Source organism: Bacillus rossius, chromosome 2, assembly GCF_032445375.1.
Source record: "Bacillus rossius redtenbacheri isolate Brsri chromosome 2, Brsri_v3, whole genome shotgun sequence".
Taxonomy (NCBI): domain Eukaryota; kingdom Metazoa; phylum Arthropoda; class Insecta; order Phasmatodea; family Bacillidae; genus Bacillus; species Bacillus rossius.
Window position 1 is genome coordinate 51,312,416 of NC_086331.1, and position 25,325 is coordinate 51,337,740.

At 37.6% G+C, this 25,325-nt stretch overlaps 1 protein-coding gene across 3 annotated transcripts in view; it reads right to left on the bottom strand.

Annotated features, from left to right (window-relative positions):
- The window catches only part of LOC134529281 (zinc finger protein rotund-like), a 368,803-nt gene that overhangs the window by 195,730 nt on the left and 147,748 nt on the right, over nucleotides 1-25,325 (bottom strand). The window contains exons 1-3 of one of the 3 annotated variants that reach the window (XM_063363186.1): nucleotides 13,779-13,834; nucleotides 11,028-11,061; nucleotides 2,562-2,821 (exon numbers count right to left, since the gene is read on the bottom strand). In XM_063363186.1, coding sequence (XP_063219256.1) covers nucleotides 2,562-2,821; nucleotides 11,028-11,055 — 288 coding nt within the window. In that variant the 5' untranslated portion in view covers nucleotides 11,056-11,061; nucleotides 13,779-13,834. Of the gene's footprint in view, nucleotides 1-2,561; nucleotides 2,822-11,027; nucleotides 11,062-13,778; nucleotides 13,835-25,325 lie in introns of those variants that run through there. The other 2 variants (XM_063363185.1, XM_063363184.1) reach the window with 2 other exon arrangements.

A 25,325-nucleotide genomic window follows, 5' to 3' on the forward strand; every position in this document is an offset into this window, starting at 1 on the left:
GCTTTAAATATCCTACAGCTGTATATTTTGTAGTTACACGCCTTCATCCAAGGCGGCGTTGGTTTTTTCGGCGAATCGAAGAGTGAAACATTCCTCCACGTAAATTCTGCGAGGGACGGAGATAGAAACTGTGTGGGTGGGGGAAACTCCCTCTCACTTTACATCTGTTGCATTCCGCTGCCATTTAAATGCTCATTTTTAAATTTAAATAATTAAAATGACTATTAAAAAAAACCTATAATATTTATGTAGGAGCCTGTGAGCGTCGTGAGCAATGTTATAATTGCACAACACGATGAAACCCATAGCGTGTTGTTGTGTTCGGGGCCTCAATGTTTGGATGGTGATGAAGTCATGGAGGAAGAAGGACGGTGAATGTACCAGAACTCTGACCATAAGAGCTATGTGGGAGCAAGAGAGAGCGGCGATCGTCATGCGGTGGTACACGTGACGACCTTGCAGAAGGAATGGACAGGCGGCCTGACCCGAGAAAAGTTCCTGCCTTAGTACAGATGTTTGCTGTCTGTAACCACGAGGAGACTATGTCAGTCTGTTGTAAGATGGGATTGTGAAAATACAGTACATTTCTTTTAATACTTCATCCTTGTCTTGGCTATCAAGTATTAACCTCAGACTCCTCACTCCATTAAAATTAATGTGTTACTGCTTACTTCCACCGGGAAAGTTGTCATAAACCTTGAGAGTTGTACCTTACTGTGAGCCCTCAATAAAATGACTCTTAATGTGGTATCCATATGTTGCAAACGACCGTAATGTAGCCCCATTACGTAACCAAAATGTGCATTTTGGACGGGACTCTTTGCAGCGTTGCATGTCAAAACTTGAAACGGGCTCGATCCATCAATTGTCGGTCTTTCGCCGCTACATCAAATGAATTAATGGGTTGACGAAAGAACCACTGTAAACGAGTGGCATGTCGTTTTTCATTTTTCGGCCCAATCGAACAGAGATAAAATTCGAATTTCTTCGGATACATTCTCGTAAAGTTCTTGTACAGTCTACTCACTGCCTGAAACTTCAAATCAGTCAACAATCTTGAACGACCGTACAGATCCCTACTTGAAATACTTTTTTAATCCACCAACGAAGGGATCTCTCTTCTTTCTTCTTTAAAGCGTGAGGTGTATAAATGAAGGCGGCCGCTACAAGTGGACCTGCGTTCATGGCTACTGATAAACTGCTCTTCTGGCGTATCAACTGGATGTAACATTCGTTTTTGATACGGATACACTGTAACGGTTGAATGACGAATGGCACGGTGGAAATACCAACATCGTTGCACCGTGTCGTGCCACGCAACGAATAACATGCACCATACGGATACCCACTTTCAGACTTCAAGGATGCAACACATCATATATACTTACCACGAAAATGCACAGTTTGTTCACGTAAAGCGTTGCAGTCTTCAACTGATGTATAATAAAGAGGGGGAATGTCGGAAAACCACCCCCATCTCCCTTCTCCTTTTCTGGTACTGCCTGATGAAAATTTTCTCACATCACACATGACTTTCAAAATGAGAAGAAAATTAATGTTCAACATATAATTAAAAAAATGTGTAAGGTCACTGCCCAAATTATATATATATATATATATATATATATATATATATATATATATAATTCGCGCTGGCTCGTTTTCCGGGGCAAGGCGTGTCGAACTATCAGTGGTTAAAGATGATGACACCTAGTGCTCAGAGAGTCCACGTAACGCCGTGGTGGTGGAAGCCGCGACACACCTGATGCTGTCACGGCAGGGTAATTCTGTGCGGTCTTGCTATAGCCTTCTTCAGTTTTAAGGTGCAGGGGCAACACATCAACGAGTCCTGAACACAGGGAGGAACTCTTCCGCAAGAGTAAAGACCCTGGCCTAGTCGGGAATCGAACGTGGGACATTTTTCTCACAAGGCAGAAGGTTTGGCCACCGAGGATAGGCTAAAATGAAAACTTCAAAATTGAGATCGCGAACTGTTAACTTCTTATGCGATTGGACCACAGTTTTGTTGTGAAAATACCCTCATCTAAGAGTTTCGAACGCCTCCCAGCTACAAGTCAGCAGCCAATGAACTTGTGAAATCGGCTCGAATATGTAGACGACTGTGAAGTTTCTTTTCCTAGTAGTAAATGAGTTCGCTAAAATTTTCCGTCCATAGTTATTGTTTAAACAGTTACATGCCAGAAATATTGTTAAGTCTAGCCTGCGGGCAGAACACATCTCAAAATGATAAGTCAGAACAGTATCGTGTGTGTTTTTCCAGAGGGTTGTATTTGTTTTTTAAAAATTAACATTTCATGTTTTTCTTCACTATTGTTTGAATTTTTCTACATGGTTACCTTCCTTGACGTACAGGTAACAGCTGACGACACGCATAGAGTACTGAAACCTTGTATATTACAGTACTACTGTTTTGTGGATAATCACTGGTTATAATAAAATAGTTGTTATATTTAAAAACATTTATAAGTTTATAATACTTGTTAGTAGTAGAATATGCGTGGTTCCAGGCCAGTGATGACCTTGGCTGGAAAAACACTCACCTGCGGACACATCTTGCACTGGTACTTGCGGCCGCTGCCACCGTTTGCGGTGACGAGGCCAGAAGGCGGGGCGGGCGCCATCTTGGAAGCGTTGATTGGCTGCGGCACGACGAGCATGGCGCCCGGGTTGGTGATCGGGGCGGACGGCGGCGACGCGGAGCTGCTCGAGCTGTTGGAGCGCGGCACCGCGCCGCCGCCACCGCCACCGCCGCCGCCACTGTACAGCGCCATGGGTGGCTGGTGCGCACCTTCCTCCAGGCCTGGAACCAGCCACGGCTCTACATAATCACCTTACCCGCGGAGATTCGAGGACTTCGCCGATTCATCCCGCACTTATGCAAATGATTTACCTCAACGATTGGACCAAAATTCTCTTGACGTCAGGGACGGAGGCTCTGCTTAACTCGGGAAAGTAATTGTGATTAGCGCCCCACACCCCCTCAAAAAAAATAAACGTAACAGTGGGCCTATAATTTAATTGCATGCAGTGCAAACAGACTAGAAACTGAGCAATCAAGATATTAATTAAAACCATGATTATTGATAATGAGTAAAATCTTAATATTGGTGGATATTGAGTAATTATTTTTTATATTCTCCTGTTGATTTCCAGCTTTTCTTGGTGATTATTCCAAATTTTTCTTATCGACAGTTTCGTTAAGTTTTTCTATGACGTTACTCTCGATGCATAACATCTTAACACACTATAGTTTGGTAATGAGTCGGCCCAAGCTATCGAAAGCCCTACACGATGTCCATTTCCTTGGCAGCTTTCATGCTTATTTTCTGCTTGTGCACCTCTGCTCCCGTGTAGATAACAACTTAGCATCCTTCCAAGAGGGTATGGCTCTGGGATTAAACGTTTTCATGCCTAAAGTCGAAACCTAAAACCGTAATAGAACGTGTTCTCATTTTCTGCCATACCCACGAGCCGAATTCGTCACGATGGCGGACCCGCGTGTGAACCATACACTCGTATACATCCGCGTTCATTAATATTTGGAGACGAACCAAACGTATTGGTGTGTCAAAAGGAAACTTTGGGTAGTGGAAGTATCCTGGAATACATTTTGTAAACTTAAACAGCCATGGCTAGAAAAAATTCACACTGTAATAATACGCAAGAAAACTGGAACCATTTAACTGTATATCTGTAGTGCATCGGGTTAGTGCGTGGTCCCATGTTTCCAGTAACTGTTCTGATGTGGTTCAAACTCAGTCGCTGAAAAAAAAAAAAAATATATATATATTTCTTAAAACCGATTGTTGCATTCAACAAGCTGCCCTTCATGTAAAATTAAAAAAAAGTTTTTATTCCTATAATATTTTTAATTCATAGCTCAGACCTTTGGTTTCCTTATTTCATGCTGAGTATGCCTATAGCCTTAAAATTTTAATAAATATTAAAAATAAATATTCTAAACACAAATCAAATAACTTAAAAAAATTTCTTCTCTAAATGAAAAACTATATTTTAGTATAGAAATGAATGATCAAAAATAAATTATGCATAAATAAATTATCAATATGTACTGCACACGTGGAAAACGTAAGTATACGAGATGGTTTTCTTTCTCCTAGAATGCTAGAATATAGTTTATCTTACATTCTGCTTGTTTCTTTATCTCGCTTGTTATTTACAGTTTCTCAAAGAACATACACAAATAATGACTTGTTGGCGTTTTGAACTATTTAGATTAAATTATTAAATTTATTTAAATTTATTAAATTATCTCCATGAGATGACTTTTTACGTGTAATTATAAGATTATATCATAAATAACCTACGTACATCAAAGTAGAAACCAATTCCTTTCTAACCTGTTTACATTATAATATGACTATGTTTCCAAACTTGCATAACAAAGAAAATTTAATCTCGTTAAATAGAAAAATGCACAGGATTATTTTTTAATACCAACCAAGTCAACTTCATTGAATTTCCTTGCAAGTGAAGTATAGATTGTGAAGTCTCCGAAACCCATTTTCGAGTTAAATAGTTTTAGAACAATTGGCAGTATTTATCGTGTGTGTGTTTTTTTATATTTTGAGTTATTTGACTGCAACATGTTTATATTTAAATATATAAGCAATTTTGGTTTTGGTCAGTTTCTGCGTTGGCTATTTTGTTTTTCTGTTTATTCGTTAGGTATCTTATGGGCTAAGATACTCAAGATATTTTTTCTGTTATATAAACTTTCTCAGTGGCACCACAATAGTAAACTCAAATTTTCAATCACGGGAGTGTGACCTATATTGTTTATAATTACACTCTATCTTTGTTCTACCAACCAATAAAATTTTGATTCTCAATATTATTACATATTTTAATAGAACACATTTGCGTTTCAGACAAATTCATTGTATTTATAATACTTAAGAAATACATAATTTGTTTTTCATTCCTTACATAGCCGCTGTGACGTCATGCCCACTCTCGAGTCTCAGAGGAGGAGAAGAAATCGAACTTACCCGAGCGAATGTAGCGTCTCAACGATTACCTACTTAGAATACACTTTACTTGCTCTCGATATTTTCTGTCGTGGAAAACCTTATCGTGGCAACTCAATGTCGAGATGACTCGATAGATGTTAAGACATACTTAGAATAACCTCCCTGTAGGCTGCCCATCCTGTGCCCCCTCCCACCCTTTGATACTTCACTGCTTGACGCATCCTGGGCACAGAATCCACAGTCATACAGAAGCGAAAAAGAGTAGCGGCTCCACTGATGGAACATTCGGTCTTCTATTGGCTGAGTTGTGCTGCGGAAACTGCTTCGTGTCTGATTGGTCACTCCCCGGTGTGAAGTATCTAGTGACTGGTCAAATTCGCGGGCTAAACGGACCTCATGGCCAGTTTCCACAATCCCTGCTTACTCGGGGAAAATGTCACCTGTTCATTGGCTGCTGACTTATGAAATGCCTCACCTGGGTAGCCTCTGATTTAATACTTCTTTGTTCATTGGCCCAGAGTCTACTAGTAGAGAAACTGTTTACCAATAGCGGAATAAGCTCAGAGTGGCAATATTTAATAATAAATACGTGAATTTTTCCTGTATCTAGATATACTTATCTCGCATTGGCCGGGCCTGACACCTGGGCAGCCAGCCCCTGGACAATGATTGGTGGGTTGTATTCCACCATTTTTTTGGCCATTTTCGCAATTGGAGTTCACGATAAACAGGGAAGTTTCTTTTTTCAAGTTATTAGCCAGTTATAAACCAGGACAAAAAGTTTTGTCCCAATCATGAGAGACTCAGTCCCAAAAAACGAAAAGCCTCTGATATTATTATCACCCGATAATCACTCTAAAAAGTCTATTATATACAGATCAGCTGAGTCTAGCCTGTAGCGACACAAATCCGCCAAGTGTTCGTGTTTCTAATGACAAAAGTCAAAATATAGTCAACGTAAAACGTAAAATCCAGTGAATATGGTAGTTGGCAAGCATGCTAAAGTGTATATTTAGACGCCTAGAAATACCAAAATTTATTGAAGTGAAAATTATTTACAGTAGGTAGGATAATTCAAGCGGTGACGTCATCTCAGGGTTACGAAACGTGTAAGGAACCTAAGTTGGAGGTAACTAAAAAGTTAACGTAACGAATATTGTTAGATGGTGTATGGGTTTTGTGAAGGGGACGGGGATGACGAATAAAGAATAGAGTCAGAGTACTGTAAGAGTCTTTGAGGTTTTTCGTCGCCAAGTTTGCTACAATTGTGAAACCACATTTCGTACTTAATTATTTAGTGTTACAGTTCAAATAAATTTTTGAATATTGAAGATATGCTTTTTTACAGGCGGTTGGGTAGGTCAAGTCGATGATGTCATCAAAGGATAACGAAAATTGGTACCGAAAATTGTACAAAATTAACTATTGTAGATAACGGAAATGGTAGTTAACGACAACTTTTATAATAAGGAAGAGAGTGATTAACTGCATTGCTATTTGGTGCCATGTTTGTCCTTTTGCACTTCAATGGCGACACCGAGCAATTAGGCTTGGCGAGGCTTCGTAGCTGTGGATTCGTCAATTGCACATTACACACATTATTCTTCCTGTAATTGTATAGCACTAGCAATAATATTGAAGGAATCTCAGATACCAAATTTATGTATCATATCTATCAAGTACTTGCCGAAAACACAGATTAGCGGCAGCAGTACTGCTTGCAGCGCCGTTAGTGACCTGAAGTAAATTGCACTGAAAATATGTTCTTTCACACCAACCGTTGTTAAATGCGTCTAAACATTCTTATACCTCTGTAAATCAAATTTCACTTTTTACGCGCGCGGCGGAGTAATACTTCTTTAGGCGAGTTAAAAAAAATTATGAGAATGAATTTTTACGTTGCGCGCGTAGGTACCATGCAACGAAATATTTCACAGGATGAAAAAAGAGGTAGGCCTAACATACAAATAAAAAATATGTATGTGCTTTTAAATTATATTCTTTAGTGACTGTTATTGTATACTGGTCCATATAATTAAAAACATTTATTTATTGTGAATATTAGTGATATAAATTATGTTTATAAAATTATTCAAGTATATTTTCATGTGTATTTTTATAAGTGAGGTTATGTTCCCATAAATATAATTTATTTGCATTATAAATTAATACATACCTAATTATTTAGTAAATAATTTAAAATAATACATTAGAATAAAAATTCAGCATATTTATTGATTTTAATTATTAATTAAAATGTATATCGCTTATTTTTAAAAATTAAATAATTAGTTTTATAGACGTGTTTATATTAATATTAAACAATGATAATTTATTCAAAATTTTTAATTTGATTTAATTTATACTTTACTAACCGTATTTTTAATACCACTCCAGTCCTTTTATAATTTAATTTTTCTTAATTATTTGCATGCAAAATTAAAGTTAGTTTTTAATTACGCCAAGTAAGTATAATATCTAACGTGCGTTGATAAGTAAACGCACCCATTATTATTAACTGATTAACTTTTGAACACATAATGTTTATACCGTTTTGTGGTTGAGCCATAGCTTTCTGACGCACACTCTGCAACCCTGATTATCTCATAATAAGAAAGAAGAATTGTAACCTAATAATATAGGCAAAATTTAATTGAAAGAAAGCATCCTAAAGCACTCAAAAATTGCTTGAACGTAATATGACTTTGAAGTCTAGCCTGGCTTCCGATGATCTAACGATATTTCTGATCCTTCATAAGTGTTAGCACATATCGTTTACTTGCTTTTACTTCACTCTGCACCGAGAAAATGAGCAACAGAAAAGTTACACCACATCTCTGTAATAGCATTTTAGAGTAGCACCAACCAAGATTTAGTATTAGCATAAGAATGTTCCATAGTATAACACTTGCAAATTTTACACAACCGTTTAAATATTTTTGAAATATTTCCTATATTTGGAATTATATTTTCTGAAAAAAAAAAAAAACGAATGCTTTGTTGTAGAAATACTAGCTATAGCTGCAATCGGATAAACGAAATTTTGTAACGATCACAAATAATGTTATTGAAAGCCAAACGGATCTGTTTAGTAAAAGAAACAAGAACAATTTTTTTTAGCTGCAGACACTAGAAATAATCTCTACTATCCTACTAAAAGTATCAAAGAGTAACGATAACTGAACTGTTGAGAACACCATCTCACTGCGAAACCAGAATGATATTGTTTGTTAAGGGGTTAGTGTCCTATAGTTATTTTGCTTCCATAAATTCGTGGTTTTGCATATTATTGAAACATATTTATAATATAAAAAGGATCTATTGTTCATAAAATGTTTTATAAATTTAATACGTTTTTATTTAATAGTTTTTTTAGAATTTTAAAGGCCAATATTTATGTCAACCATAGCATGAACTAAGAGCATGTAATCGTGTCGTATAGAGTTTTATATTAATCGTTTGTATGTATGTTTTGACATTTACTAGATAATTTTTGTCTATCATTCATAAATAAATAAAAATGGTATTTTTTTAAAAAACGCTGTAAAAATCAAGTTTATACGAGTGTAGAAAAAACAGTGTTTTGTTGATTTATGATCGATGTACAAAATGTTAAGTAAAAATTAATAATTATGTTTATAATTTATATTAATTTTTAATTTTTTTAGGTACCCGTTTTTTAAAATAGTTAAAAAATTATCAAAATCTAAGAGATTGAAGATTGAGAGTAGAAGCTATTTCTAAAAACCAATTGTATTGTCTATAAGTAGATTTTTATTTCTTAATTTAGTTGTTTCAAGAAAATATGTGGTTTCTCATGCTTCCTCCCAAGTATTGATAACTATTCTGAAAGGAAAAAAAAACTTCAAAATCTTACTCGCAATTGTTGTAAAACTAAATATCTAGAATTTAGCGTTTCATAGGGGAAGTGGTTTACCAAAGAAAAATGGACCTTACTAATTATAAAAATCTAAAATTTAATTTCCCCCGCGACTAGAACTGTGCATTGTTTTAGTGAGAGACACAGTGAAGTGGTCGCCAGGTTATATGAAATGTGGTGTGTGTGCAGGTACTTGCAGCTGCGCATTCCCAGCGTTCCTTAAACCAGTTGACACTTCAGTTTATTGACTTAGGAGTACCTTCCCGAAAATTATTTTCCCCCGTGATCTTCGTTTTAGTCTAGCCCACTGAAGATGCCGTTGCAGTTTCTGCACAGAATTCCGATAAATCACGTGTATCAGTGTGAAAATGCGTATTATAGACATGTTGCAAATAGTAGAATTAATTTTAACAAGACACGAACAGTCTTATAATTGAGCATCGAACAAAGCGTACAAACCTATGTTTTTTTGGTTACTTGTGAGAATATTTTTAACACATTTAGAATTTTCTTAATAAGCCGAGTGTTTCAAACGTTTGAACAAATGTCTACGCCAGGTAGAACGTTGCTTATCGATGTCATCGCCTCCCTTTGAACGGCGCCTGAAACGTCGCTTTCTAAGTCTCTACGAGGGTTAAACGTTCGTGTCACTGAGGACATGGCTTCATTTTTTTCTGTTGTGAAGTGCAGTCCCGTTCGTGAGACTTTTAATTGCCATTAAACTTCTTGTGTCCTCTATGAGACGGTTGCTACCATATCACATTATTAACTAGTTTCCCACGACCATCCAGCCCGACAAGACAATTGGTGTTCAGGGCATGAAGGTTGCATCTCCAGGCCAACAGAGCTTCTCGCCTGCGATAGCAACTGCCGCTTCCAGGCAAGACGTAGGGAAGATGTTTCAAGAGCAGCTATCGCACAAGGAAAGACATTGGCCTTGGACTATTAACAAGTGTATGGTCTCAAATACTGAACTGTAATAGTTTCGTACAACTTTTAATGAAAGAAGAGGTAAAACACGAATTTAAGTACACTAAAAAAGTACAATTCCCAGGAGCCGCGCTTGGGCGTTTGGTGTTGAATCGCTGTACCTTGTAATTCCCGACACTTTTACACGCCAAGATATTCTTCAAAACATTGTAGATTTTTATCACTCCTTTAATTGGTTGGATCACGTGAAACAGAGACACGTCAGTATCAGATGAATTACAGAGACGTTCAGGGGCACAGAAATTGCTTTCTTGTGGGCTGCACTGTTAAGAATTGCAGTCAATTTACTAAAATTTTACGAAGAATGTATCTCAAAAAAGCATAAGTTTTTCGCAGTTCCAGTTAGATGTTATTTTTGTTAATTCAACGTGACATTCCGATTTTCTAGTTCTGTGTACACGCAAAAGGAATAATAAAATTTATTGCTGGAGACTTAAAGTTTTTCGAAGGTTTTTGCTAGTTTTTCAAGATGATTATTGTGAGTTCATACTAATAGTAGCTTAACTCAGTACCCGATATTTTCTAATATATTAGTAAATTTACAAAGAGTTTTGGATAATTAGAAAACAGTATTTTAAGTAAACTTAGGGTGACAATTTTTAACAGTGTAAACCAAGAACATTTTTCTCACATAGTGTAGCCAATAATAAAACACGCTTTATAAGAATAAAAACTATATGTCGGAATCAAACAAATCGTCAAAAAATTTCACGACATTCAACTACAAACGGGTTTTATAGGCGTGTTTAGAGAACTGTGGCCCAATCAACAAAGTAAATAAAATGCATTTGTGCTTTAATTCTATTATCTAACGAATGGAAATACAGAATCTACACTAAAAGTAACATCCAACAAGTGCCCAAGAGTATGGTTACGTGAGAGCCAGCTGTTCTCTTATATGTGACTTGGAATGGGGTACTGCAATGGAACAGCGACGGAATACACATACGTGGGTAGCAGGAGAACTAAGAGAAAAGCCACCGAAATGTCCGCCATGTTTTCAATTGGTAGAAATTTATATTTTCACCCTATAAAAAGTAAACAAGCACACCCTTTGTGGGTCATGAGGTATTTATAACAACAACGCTACACTACACTGACGAATGCCATTTAGCTTGTCTCGATATTATGATTAAACTCACCCTTCTGCATACCTTGTTCGGAATTCATTTTGGCCTGAAACAGAAAAAAAAAAGATTGCAGTGAGATTAAGACCACACTCATTAATTGTTACATAAAATTTACGAAAGCACGTATTTAACTAAAATCAATGAAAGTGTAATAAAACTACAGGAAATCAACACGACAGCAAAATAACTTTCCTAAGAGATATTCTTAAACTAGCTAATAATACAAACTTATATTAATCTAAAATAAGCCCACCTTAGATACTATAAGTTATAGCGACGGTTTTAACAATATCATGATCTACAAAACTCTAAGGTTTGTACAGTTTGTTATTGTTTTATGATAATCTATTGACACTGGTTATCTGTTTGCAGACGAATCTCGAATATAATACGTATTGTAGAAGGCAGTTTACAGTCCCAGTCAAAATAGGAAATATTTTACGAAGTACACGATGGCAAAATTTAAATAAATATTTCTTTAGTGTGAATAACAGAGTAAAATCTAAATTATTCTTAGATTTGTATTCGTATGAGTGACAAATATCTTTTACCTATTAGATGTAAATATACTGAGTGAAAATCTCTCCTTTGAAAATCGTAAGGCTAAACTTTTACATTTCATTGCAAGTTAAAACCATACTTCCTTCTTTCAAGGGTTAAGATATCCATGAATGATTCTCTCAAGAACCATTCAAAGCTAACACAGTTTCACGAAAAAAAAGCAAAACAAACAAAAATTTCAAACGAACATAGGATTGCACAGATATAATTATAAGAGACAATTGTACTCTGCAAAAAGTTTTCTTACCGGAACATTAAAAAAAAAAAACTTTAGATAATTATTGCGCCTATGTTTCACACGACGAATTTATTTTCAGGCTAATCACCAATGTTCAATTGTAAAGTCAAATGCAGGGTACGCTGCTCTTACTGATATTTTAAAACAATAAATAAAGAAACTAAACAAAAACAATTTTTACAGCTGTCACTACTTATTTTTACGCTGTAAAAGGTTTGGTAACAATCCTAAACATATAATGAAAGTTAAAAGTCTATGTATTTGTATCGGAAATGTATCATACAAATATGGTATTAATCGAAAAATTTTCATATGAAAAATTTAAATGCACATTGGATGTACTGTATTTGTAAGGAAATATTTTCCATGCAATTGTATGGGTAGATAACTTCTATCACAATATTGTAAATGGACTGAAAAAAAACGCTGATTCAAACAAACAACAATAAGAAAAACTCCACGGTCTCTGAATGCTTCGGCAAATATTACCTGCTAATTGGTTGCTGATTTTGTGTGAATTCAAAACTGTTTTATTGTAGGATCTCCATGGGCGCAGAGTCCCCCGATAAACTTCGGGCACAGCTAAGCTTTTCGAGCCTATCACGTAAGTAATCTGCGAATTTACTCCGTCTCTACGTGACATAAAATAAATTTATTTATAGTAACGCACAGTTATATTTCCAATAATACCACTGAAATTGTTCATTTAAGTTTTATGTTATTTCAAGCTTTGATATGAAGTTAAAAATACATTTTTTCACGGAGCTTCATTTGAAAAGAACGGAATATTAAACCATTGTAACATTACATAAGCCAGAATTAAACAATCTTAATTAAACATCTCCGTGTACCAGTGGAATTTCACTGGAAAAATGTTAAAAATGCTTAATTTTGAGTCTTCTTGGAGTAGTTTTACCAGTCGTTCAGTGAAATTACACTAATGTGCAGTAGTTTTAACAGTTTCATGTTTACAGTGTGGAACTTCTTCTCACAGCTGTGGGTGGAATCGCCCATAAGTAGGGCCACGTATTTTTTGTGAAAATATTTCCAGACCAGTAGTGTAGCATGGTATGTGTTTCGTCGTTGGGTGGGTTGTACTCCAAGTACATGTCTTCTGTCAGCACACCAATCAAAGCTATCCATTGCGGAAACAAACTCGTCCTGAATGGCCCAGCCAAATAGGGCAAAGTACTCTCTTGCAGAGGCTGCTAATTACAAAGTTAACAATCTCTAGCCCATGCATACCTCAGTGCAGTCCAAAGAACGATCAGGTTATTTCGCAAAAAATTCAGCGTGTCCATAATATGTCCCAGTTTCAATTGTATATTGTAACAGATTAATTTAGACTATTTACAACAAATCATACATCAAATTGAAGGTAAACTAACCTGGTTTTTCTTATAAATATTTAACATGTGCACCTTTAGTTAAATGGAAAACACCGAACCTAAAGTCCAATTCTTCCCACACTTTGGTTAACACGTCCGGAGTAATGGAAACATTTGCCTCTTCAATTCTGTGTCTCAACAATAGCAAAACATTAGGTAGCGGCGAAACGTAGACACGATTTTTTATTAAGCCTCAAAGGAAAAAAAAAATCGCCTGGCGTTATGCCAGGTGTACGTGGAGGCTAGCGAAAAAGAGCTATATCGTCTCGAACACTAGGACCAATCCAGCGGTCAGGAACTTCAAAAGTTAAACTTTAGACGAAATGCACGTTGAACTAAAATTACCAATTCACTCATAGCAAATTGCAGAATACAAAACGCTTTACGCTCTAGACTCGCCGTTTTGCGGGTGGCGCTGCAAGCAAGAAAACAACAAATAAGAACTCGCGTATGCACTTATCTAAAAATGTTGAGTTACTCTTTAATTGTGACTTTGAACCAAAACCCTACAACACTTACAGTAAATACTAATAAAATTAAAACTGGGACATTCTTTTATGGACATACTGTACATACCCCTGTCCATAAGACTAGACTCGGAGGTTATGTTGCCGTGAGATCGCTATGTAGGTCGGGTAGGTGTCGGAGGTGGACACTAATGAGAGCACCACACGCCAAGGAGGATAAAGGCGATGGAATTGTCGTCTTGTTCGAAGAGTGAAGACGGACTGTTCACACCAGGCAAGTGTGCCTAACCAGCAAACATACAAAAAACAAATATAAGGTTGAATCCACCTAGACCACACATCATTTATAGGTAGAAGGCAAGTGATGTGGATATATATATATATATATATATATATATATATATATATATATATATGACTAAATATAAAAAAATATTACAAATTACATATGTAGGCTATCTAATATGTAAAATTAACAAAATATACTAGTTATATGAAAAAAATATAAAAAAATCAATAAATATTACAAACTAATTCCCAGTATATCAACTATTACTTTTTTATTTCCCCAATGTTACTCTTTAAAAGTTCGTTTAGTACTTCATTAATTTGTAAAACTGAAAACTCTCCATAGAAATACTTATGAATAATAAGCGATTATTTGTAACCAACAATAATTTTGCGATTACGATATTTTAAAAGCTACATGAAAAAATTATAATAATATTTAAAATCGTTAAAAAAATATAAGCTTTTTCTTCTACATAATGTGGAAAACAGGCTAAGTTCCTTACAAAGTTTTAAGAGCTTTCTTGAAATGTGGCTAAGTAACATAGATTTTTAAAAAGTTTTATATTCCAGAGATATTAAAAAACATCCAAAAGCTGGAAAATATAGGAACATGTAACAGTTATGTGAAAATTCGCAAGAAAAAAAAATCAAGTCTAATGTTGAAGAGCACTAAGATTGTTTTAATAATCACAATAATTTAGAAGCCTGAATATTTTATATGGTTTATGATTTTTTTTATTATATTTCAAAATGTAAATAATAATTTTTAGTTCTAAATATTGAGAACTTTTCTAATTTATTTTGCAACAGCCTGAGTGAGATTCAAGCAATAGTACCGGATTTCTGCTTCTTCTACTAACCAACCATTTATGTCGAGACCTCTGAGGCCGGTGTCACGCAACTCGTTACTGTCGCAGCGGCTAAAACTTCCGCGGAGTCTTTTGACTAAATATTTTTTTTCAACCACTTTTATTAGAGTGCACAATGCTGGTTTCTCAGTAATACACTAAGGGCGGTATTCCATGACAGTAGTATGTAAATGGGCATACTGGCACAGGGTCCAGGGTGAGGTGCCAGAGGTGCCGACCGCCATATTGGATTGTGACGTCACGGCGGCCATCTTGGATGAGTGTAATGGGACACAGTGTAACGGGACACAGCGTAACGGGGCATAACGTAACGGGACAAGTAGATCACGGCGGCCATTTTGTATCCGCCATTTTGGATGACGTCATTTTGTTTTCTCGAACATTCCGGCGTTGTGTTTTCCACCGTTTTGAATTATGACGTCACCGTTGCAATTATCGTTTCGGCCGCCATCTTTAAAATCTTTATTTATTATCCGATTTTAATGAAAAAAAAATTAAAATTAAAAAAATTAAATAATACAATTTTAATAAAAAATATTAAAAAACATTCATTTACAACACGGAGCTCGGAGTCCTCGGTTCGAACCCGACGAGTGCAAAAAAATAAAAAATGGCGACCGATCCTTCCCCCGTGGTAGGTGCAGGCTGACTGGCCCCCACCACTTTGTTAATAGCATTTATATCATCCGGCAGTATGACATCACGTCCGCCATCTTGAAATTTGGACGCCATCTTGAAAATCTTTATTTATTATCCGATTTTAATGAAAAAAATTCCAAAATTCATCAAAAAATTAACTTATTTCAATTCCGTTTGATTAGATCGATTTACGTCCTTCGTTAGATTCCCGGCGAGAGTAAACATCCGATCCTTCCTCCATGAAAGCTACCTAGACTGATCTACCACCAACAATACCAAGGTACACATATCATCAGCTGGTAACACGACATGTCCACCATCTTGAAATCACCCGCTGGAGATCACCATCTTGTTTTCGTCCGCTAGAGTGTGCTGATACCATGATGGTATAATTACCTGGTAACCAAACATTTGAGCTTGACCTTGAAATTTGACCTTGACCTTGAAATTTGACCTTGACCTTGATCTTTGAACTTGACCTTGAAATTTGACCTTGACCTTGAAATTTGACCTTGACCTTGAAATTTGACCTTGACCTTGCCCTTGAAAATTGTCCTTGACCTTTACCTTGAACTTTGACCTTGACCTTGAACTTTGACCTCGAACTTGAACTTTGTCCTTGACCTTGAAATTTGACCTTGACCTTTAAATTTGACCTTGACCTTGAAATTTGACATTGACCTTGAAATTTGACATTGACCTTGAAATTTGACTTTTTCCTTGAAATTTGACTTTGTCCTTGTCGACCATCATAAATTAGACATTTTATGTTCAGTACATGCTACCAGGAGCTACCACCTGCAGGAGTACACCATCTTGTGTGTGTACTCGTATTATAACATAGAGTACATTTCCATCTGGATGATTTTATTCTAACAGTAGTATAGGAATGTATGTTCTGGCGCAGGGTCAAGGGTGTGGATTGTTTGGATTGAGATTGCCGACCGCCATATTGGAATGTGACGTCACGGCGGCCATCTTGGATGGTTGTGACCTTGACCTTTGACCTTGACCTTGACCCCGGCGGCCATTTTGGATCCGCCATCTTGGATCCGCCATTTTGGATGACGTCATTGTGTTCTCGAAAATTCCGGCGATGTGTTTTCCGCCATTTTGAATGATGACGTCACCGTTGCAATTTCCGTTACGGCCGCCATCTTTAACTTTTTTATTTATTATCCGATTTTAATGAAATTTTTTTTAAAAATATAAAAAAAATCAAATAATAAAATTTTAATAAAATATTTATAAAAAATATACTTTTACGACACGGAGTTTGGAGTCCTCGGTTCAACCCCGACGAGTGCAAAAAAAAAATAAAAATGGCGACCGTTCCTTCCCCCCTAGGTGACTGCAGGCAGACTGACCCCCACCACTGGTACCAATGCATATACGAACTTACACTCCCCCCCCCTTCACCACCCTCCACCCCCCTAAAAAAATTATTTTTTTCGCACATGAAGATCCACCCCTCCCCCTGTTTTAATTTATTAACTTTTTTTATCGTAATAACCACCCTCCACCACCACTACTCTAGTTTTTTTGTGGTGCAAGCATTTTCTTGGTTGGTTGGTTGGAATGGCAGTGGTGGTTTTTATGCACCTACGTTGTTTTGTGGTGCAAGCATTTTCTTGGTTGGTTGGTTGGGATGGCAGTGGTGGGTTTATGCACCTGTGTTAATTTGTGGTGCTGTGTTTTTTGGTTGGTTGGTTGGGTTGGAAGTGGTGGTGTTTTGCATCCTCGTTGTTTTGTGGTGCTACGTTTTTTGGTTGGTTGGTTGGGATGGCAGTGGTGGTTTTTATGCACCCTCGTTGTTTTGTGGTGCAAGCATTTTCTTGGTTGGTTGGTTGGGTTGGAAGTGGTGGTTTTATGCACCTGTGTTAATTTGTGGTGCTGCGCTCTCTTGGTTGGTTGGTTGGTTGGGATGGAAGTGGTGGTGTTTTGCACCTACGTTGATTTGTGGTGCTACGTTTTTTCTTGGTTGGTTGGTTGGGTTGGAAGTGGTGGTGTTTTGCATCCTCGTTGTTTTGTGGTGCAAGCATTTTCTTGGTTGGTTGGATGGGATGGAAGTGGTGGTGTTTTGCATCCTCGTTGTTTTGTGGTGCAAGCATTTTCTTGGTTGGTTGGTTGGGATGGAAGTGGTGGTGTTTTGCATCCTCGTTGTTTGCGATGCTACGTTTTTTTGGTTGGTTGGTTGGGATGGAAGTGGTGGTGTTTTGCATCATCGTTGTTTGCGGTGCTACGTTTTTTTGGTTGGTTGGTTGGGATGGAAGTGGTGGTGTTTTGCATCCTCGTTGTTTGCGATGCTACGTTTTTTTGGTTGGTTGGTTGGGATGGAAGTGGTGGTGTTTTGCATCATCGTTGTTTGCGGTGCTACGTTTTTTTGGTTGGTTGGTTGGGATGGAAGTGGTGGTGTTTTGCATCCTCGTTGTTTGCGATGCTACGTTTTTTTGGTTGGTTGGTTGGGATGGAAGTGGTGGTGTTTTGCATCCTCGTTGTTTTGTGGTGCTACATTTTTTGGTTGGTTGGTTGGGATGGAAGTGGTGGTTTTCTGCACCTACGATGTTTTTGTGGTGCTGTGCTCTCTTGGTTGGTTGGTTGGGATGGAAGTGGTGGTTTCATGCACCTATGTTGATTTTGGTGCAATACATTTTTTTTTACACTGATGCGTTTTTTTTTACACCAATGCGTTTTTTTACACCGATGCGTTTTTTTACACCAATGCGTTTTACACTGATGCGTTTTTTTACACCAATGCATTTTTTTGATGCGTTTTTTTTATGCATCGATGGGCTCCTTACGCCGATGGTGTCAAGACGATGGGCTCCTAACATCGATGGTGTCCTAATGATGGGGTCACTACGGTGGGCTCCTATCATCGATGGGGTCATGACGTTGGGCTCCTTACATCGATGGTGTCATGTCGATGGTGTCAACGCTGGACTGTTACGCCGCTGGGTTCCACAGTCGTTGGCATGCAAGATTTCGGCGTTGTGTGTCAACGCTGGACTGTTACGCCGCTGGGTTCTGCAGTCGTTGGCATGCAAGATTTCGGCGTTGATACATCGTTGTTACTGGTCAATTTCAGCGTTTGTGTGTGACATATGATAGTTTAAGCACGTGCTTTGTGTCAATGTATCATATGCTAGTTCTTTCTGGTAGGCTTGCATCGTTGTAATGGGCCACGGCTAAATAGAGACGTTGTTCATAAGTACTTGACTACATATGTGATGTATATTGCATATGGAGGCAAGGGGCTTGTGCGTGACCAGCCTGTTTAGCGGTGTCGGTCTCAAGCCCGTTCCGAACACAGAGAGCTGCGATGCAAGCTTTCTGTTTAAAATGACTAATATTCTGTTTAAGTATTTAGCAGGTGCGTGGTTGCTGGGGATGGAGAGAGAGATTCAGCATGAGGAGGAGAGAGCTGGTGAGATGGCGAGAGAGACGGCGGGGCGAGAATGGTCTGCTGGGAAGAGAGAGAGAGAGAGACCTGCGAATCTACACACATGCATACATGTTAAATAAAATATGGATATATATTTAATTGTATATGTTAACGAAAATATATCTGTAAAATTTTTGAACTTTGAGTTTTATTTCTATACTACTAATACCCTTGTTTTTTAAATTGCTAATTTTTAAATATAATTTATGCTTGGAATTTAATTGCTGAGAATAATGTAAAATGATTATTATATTTTAATTTTTTTTTCGAAAGAGTATACTTAATAGTCTTTACAGAAAAAAATACAATGAAATAAAGGTGAAATGAAAATAGACAATTACATTGGTTTATATATATATATATTATTTACATAATTTCATCAGTCGATGACCTTGGAAACAACATTTTCAATTACAAAAAGGAATAAAAAAAATTAAACATCACTGTAGTAATAAGGATGCTCATAGAGCCACAGTTTCAGTAACTGGCTATTACAATGTGCACAGTGGAAACCATTATAGAATTTATCACACTTTTCAATTTGGTTTCCGTACATTTTTAACAGTTTGTTGAAGCCAGGACAGTTGCCTTGTTTACGTAGGTCAATTACATTGCCACTGCACAAATCACTCACAATACGTTTCTGTTCATTACCACGGACGTAAACAGCGTCGTCTTCTGGCTCGACGAGATCACGTAGCACGGATGTAAGTTGTTCATAGTCCACATCACCTTCATTCCACGAGAGTCCGTTCACTTCATAGGTTAGACGTCGGTTCTCGCGTTGAGAGAATCTGTCTAGCTTAGTCCAGTCACACGGCGGTTTAAAGATGTATTCGCTAGTCTTGACTTCGTCACCGCCAATGACGGACGTCACGGACAGTTGCTTCACTACGGGCCCCTTTTGGGACGTAAGACACTGGACGTTGACAAGAAAGAGTGTCATATTGTCATTACTCACAGTTACGCATACGACGAGGCTGGAGTGACGTGGCTATGATGTTGGCTCTGCAGAATTGCTGGAGTGGTACCTAGATGCCGACTGTGGCACGACGCTCAGGATCTAGGCTGCTGCTGCCACCGCCGCGCATCTCGTCGCTTCTTGCACCACGATTTCATGTGCGGCGTGTCGGGGACGCTGGAGCTTCCTCTGTCGCACTCGGTGCATGGTAGACAGTCTTGGATGTCTGGGTCTAGCTGCAGGTACACCGGTAGGAACTTGTACACGTATCTTATCTCGTACGGGGCGTATACCAGGAGAAACTCCTTTGGTAGGTAAGGTAACTCCGTCTCCTTATCCAGTGCCGCAAGCGTGCGCACTTTACCATATGCTAAGATGGCCGACAAGATCTTTGCTCCGCTCGCACAACAAGCATACATCGTCTTTCCTTCAGGATGGGAGCGACTGCAAAACTGACGGCTTCCCGGGTCCTGCGGCCGGTATTTATACTTTAAAAGGTAGAATAGGGGTGAGGAGGAGGGTAGGGGTGGGAATTACGGTAAAGTGAGGGAGGGAGGGGAAAAAACTAGAGTAGTGGTGGGGGAGGGTGGTTATTACGATGAAAAAATAAAAAAAATTAAAAATTAAAAAGGGGAGGGGTTGGTCGTCATGTGCGAAAAAAATAATCTTTTTCAGAAGGGTGGGGGAGGGAGGTGAGGGGAGGGGGGGGGGGTGTAAGTTCCTATATGTACATGGTAAGAAGTGGTGGGGGTCAGTCTGCCTGCAGTCACCTAGGGGGGAAGGATCGGTCGCCATTTTTATTTTTTTTTTGCCCTCACCGGGGTCGAACCGAGGACTCCGAACTCCGTGTCGATAATGTATGATTTTTATTAATATTTTATTAAAATTTTATTATTTGAATTTTTTTATATTTTTTAAAAAAAATTTCATTAAAATCGGATAATAAATAAAAAAGTTAAAGATGGCGGCCGTAACGGAAATTGCAACGGTGACGTCATCATTCAAAATGGCGGAAAACACATCGCCGGAATTTTCGAGAACACAATGACGTCATCCAAAATGGCGGATCCAAGATGGCGGATCCAAAATGGCCGCCGGGGTCAAGGTCAAGGTCAAAGGTCAAGGTCACAACCATCCAAGATGGCCGCCGTGACGTCACATTCCAATATGGCGGTCGGCAATCTCAATCCACACAATCCACACCCTGGACCCTGCGCCAGAACATACATTCCTATACTACTTCTAACCTCCTACAGTGCAGTAATCATTTATTACCGAGGTGCCCCCGCCATCTTGAAATTCGGCCGCATCTTGAAATCCATAATTTTAATGCTAGTGATGCGGGAAAAAATCAAAAATTCATCAAAAAAATCACTCATTAACTTACATATTGATTCGATCCGCTCCAGTCCTTGGTTCGATACTCGATCGATGCAATAATGTTTAATTTTATGAAAAAAAATAATAATTCCAATAAACCACATTCAACATTCTTAAAGAGACTTTAAATCCTCTACTACCATCATCCTATAAGACATCAAGACCACCATATTGGAAATTCGTAATTGTAATGCTAGAGATTCGGGAAAAAATTCAAAATTCATTAAATAAAATTTGTAATCTATATACTGATTGATTAGATCGACTAAGGTCCTTAGTTCGATCCCTGGCCGATACAAAAAACTTTAATTTTAAAAAAGTACCAGAAAAGTGTAAGGTTCGAGAAATAAAACACCACTAAGTCTTTTTCAAACATAATATTTATTACACAATTTCTATCCTACTACAGAATCACTTGTGAAAGCCAGCAATCTTATAAACATTTAGCCCTGCATAGACTTGCAACGACTACTTCTTAGCTCCAACAGCTCCAAATGCTCCAACAGCTCCAAATGCTCCAACTGCCTTTTCTTTCAACAGCTCCAATGATATTGGGCTACAATGCTACGAGTCTAAGAGACTACGAGGCTACAAGGCTACAAGTCTAAAAGGATCTAGCTGGTTCCGAGTTATACATGGCTGCGAGACTGCATGACTAAAAGACCGCATGGCTACTAAACTACATGTCTATGAAGCTACATGGATACAAGTCTACTCGGCTCCAACACACAATGTACACACAGTACACACAGGAATCTGAACGTACACACAGTACACACAGGAAACGGAACGTATACACACAATACACACAGGAAACGGAACGTACACACAGTACACACAGGAAATGGAACGTACACACAGTACACACAGGAAACGGAACGTACACACAGTACACACAGGAAACGGAACGTTCACACAGTACACACAGGAAACGGAACGTACACACAGTAAACACAGGAAAAGGAATAATCACACATACAGTAGCGGAAACACACAGGCTTAGTAGGAAATCAAAATACAAGAAATAAAAACATTAAATTTTTACTTTCAATATTTAATTACTTCTCAACATTAGACAAATACAAGTTAAAGAAGCCATTATTGTATTGCTTTCCTCAGTTCTTTGAGTATGAAGGATATTTCTTTAATGCACGAATAGTTTCCTGCACAAAGCGAGCCATGTAGAAGTATTCGCCGGTCAACCAATATGTTTGGATCTTTCTTTGATGTGTAATCAATCTCTTCTACCACCATCTTACTTGCTTGTTTATTATAAATACTTTTAATATCACAATCGTCCCAGTGATAATAATAAGCATTATCAGATTTATTTATTATAACACCACGTTTCCATCGTTTCGGTCTCAGGACATCGCCACATTCTTCGATCTTGTCAGCTCTAGGTGCTTCATCACAGGCTATGCCTTTGTCAACAGCCTCAGAGTCACTAAAACAATCACTGTAGAAGACATCCTCTTCACCCAGATTACCGTATGAATTCGCTATCGATGATGTCGAAGTGTCTTCATCGTCTTCATGCTTCCTTTTTAGGAGTCCATCATTTTTACAAAGAATGGAGGATCTACTGAATATAGGCTTGAATGTATTCTCACTTTTCACGGTGTTGATACTTCCATTAGTTTCAGTCTTCCCGAAGCCATTAGCATCCTTCAATTTATGTTCTTCCTCACGATCGGTGAGCTAATACCATCACGCTCAGGACAAGGAAAATTATTGTCGTAATGCAGATCACTCTTCTTTAGTCTAGTGGATCCATCGGTGTCCTCTATGCCGTAAGTAGTCTTGACTTTACATGTTCTACAATGTCTTTTTAAGCTGTCAATTCGTGTTAACAACCTGCTACAACGAATACGGCTTATGTTGCGTAGTGGATTTCTATCACAATCATTCTTCTCATGACGTCTAGCATTCCTTCTCATGACAAAATACTTGCCACAGTATCTACAGCGGCTTCCTTCCGATTCAGCTGCAGATAACAAACCATGATCCATGGTAGCTTCTGTGACTAATGTTAGATACAAACTGTCCGATTTCTCCAATTGGAACCATTTCTTAAATAGAATTTTTTAAATATTTTACCATGGATAGTTAAGTTATCTAATGCAAAGCAAATTGATACAAGTAGTTCTGGCTGTCATCAACAGATGTCGCCACGTGTTGCTTGCAGGTAAATAATATCTATTTCATTAATGCGGGATGCGGAATGCTCACTATCGATCTCAAAGGAAGGTTGGCTTCGCTAGACTCCAAGGAGAAGGAAGTTCGTCCTTCTTGTTAGTGCTTCTTAGATTTCTCAGAGATTATTATTATTCGACTGAGTAATGATTTTTTTTTTAAATTTCCACCTGATAAAAATATTACAAGTGATGATTAAGTAGCAGAAGTTCACTAATTAAATGCAACCTTGAATAAAAATGTCATGCCTCATTAAGTAAAAAAATCCTTCGTGCAAAGATCAATTTCTCATCATTAACCAGAAGCACTCGGAGAAAACCACCATAATATTGTCAAGAATAATCGGAAGCACACGGAGAAAACCATCAAAATATTGACAATAATAATCAGGAGCACACGAAGAAAACCACCATAATATTGACAAGAATGATCAGGAGCACCCGGAGAAAACTACCATAATATTGACAAGAATAATCAGGAGCACACGGAGAAATCCACCATAATATTGTCAAGAATAAACGGGAGCACACGGAGAAAACCATCATAATATTGTCAAGAATGATCGGAAGCACACGGAGAAAACCGCCACAAGTTTTCTTTGATGTCATAAAAATACAAAAAAAAAATTAATTAAAAATTAAAAATAAAAACGAAAAAAATTCTAAAACTGATTCTGGCTTGTACTAGAACTCTAACTTTGAACATCAAAGAGAAGTTCACAAGCTAGCAGAATGTTTATATTTTTTGGTTTTTATTTTTAATTTTTTATTAATTTTTTTGGTATTTTTATGATATCAAAGAAATCTTGTGGCGGTTTTCTCCATGTGCTTCCGATTATTCTTGTCAATATTAGGGTGGTTTTCTCCGTGTGCTCCCGTTTATTCTTGACAATATTATCGTGGATTTCTCCGTGTGCTCCTGATAATTCTTGTCAATATTATGGTAGTTTTCTCCTGATGCTCCTGATCATTCTTGTCAATATTATGGTGGTTTTCTTCGTGTGCTCCTGATTATTATTGTCAATATTTTGATGGTTTTCTCCGTGTGCTTCCGATTATTCTTGACAATATTATGGTGGTTTTCTCCGTGTGCTCCTGATTATTCTTGACAATATTTTGATGGTTTTCTCTGGGTGCTTCTGATTATTCCTGACTAGACATCTGATGGTTTTCTCCGAGTGCTTCTGGTTACTGATGAGGAATTTATCTTTGCACGAAGGATTTTTTTACTTAATGAGGCATGACATTTTTATTCAAGGTTGCATTTAATTAGTGAACTTCTGCTACTTAATCATCACTTGTAATATTTTTATCAGGTGGAAATTTAAAAAAAAAATCATTACTCAGTCGAATAATAATAATCTCTGAGAAATCTAAGAAGCACTAACAAGAAGGACGAACTTCCTTCTCCTTGGAGTCTAGCGAAGCCAACCTTCCTTTGCGATCGATAGTGAGCATTCCGCATCCCGCATTAATGAAATAGATATTATTTACCTGCAAGCAACACGTGGCGACATCTGTTGATGACAGCCAGAACTACTTGTATCAATTTGCTTTGCATTAGATAACTTAACTATCCATGGTAAAATATTTAAAAAATTCTATTTAAGAAATGGTTCCAATTGGAGAAATCGGACAGTTTGTATCTAACATTAGTCACAGAAGCTACCATGGATCATGGTTTGTTATCTGCAGCTGAATCGGAAGGAAGCCGCTGTAGATACTGTGGCAAGTATTTTGTCATGAGAAGGAATGCTAGACGTCATGAGAAGAATGATTGTGATAGAAATCCACTACGCAACATAAGCCGTATTCGTTGTAGCAGGTTGTTAACACGAATTGACAGCTTAAAAAGACATTGTAGAACATGTAAAGT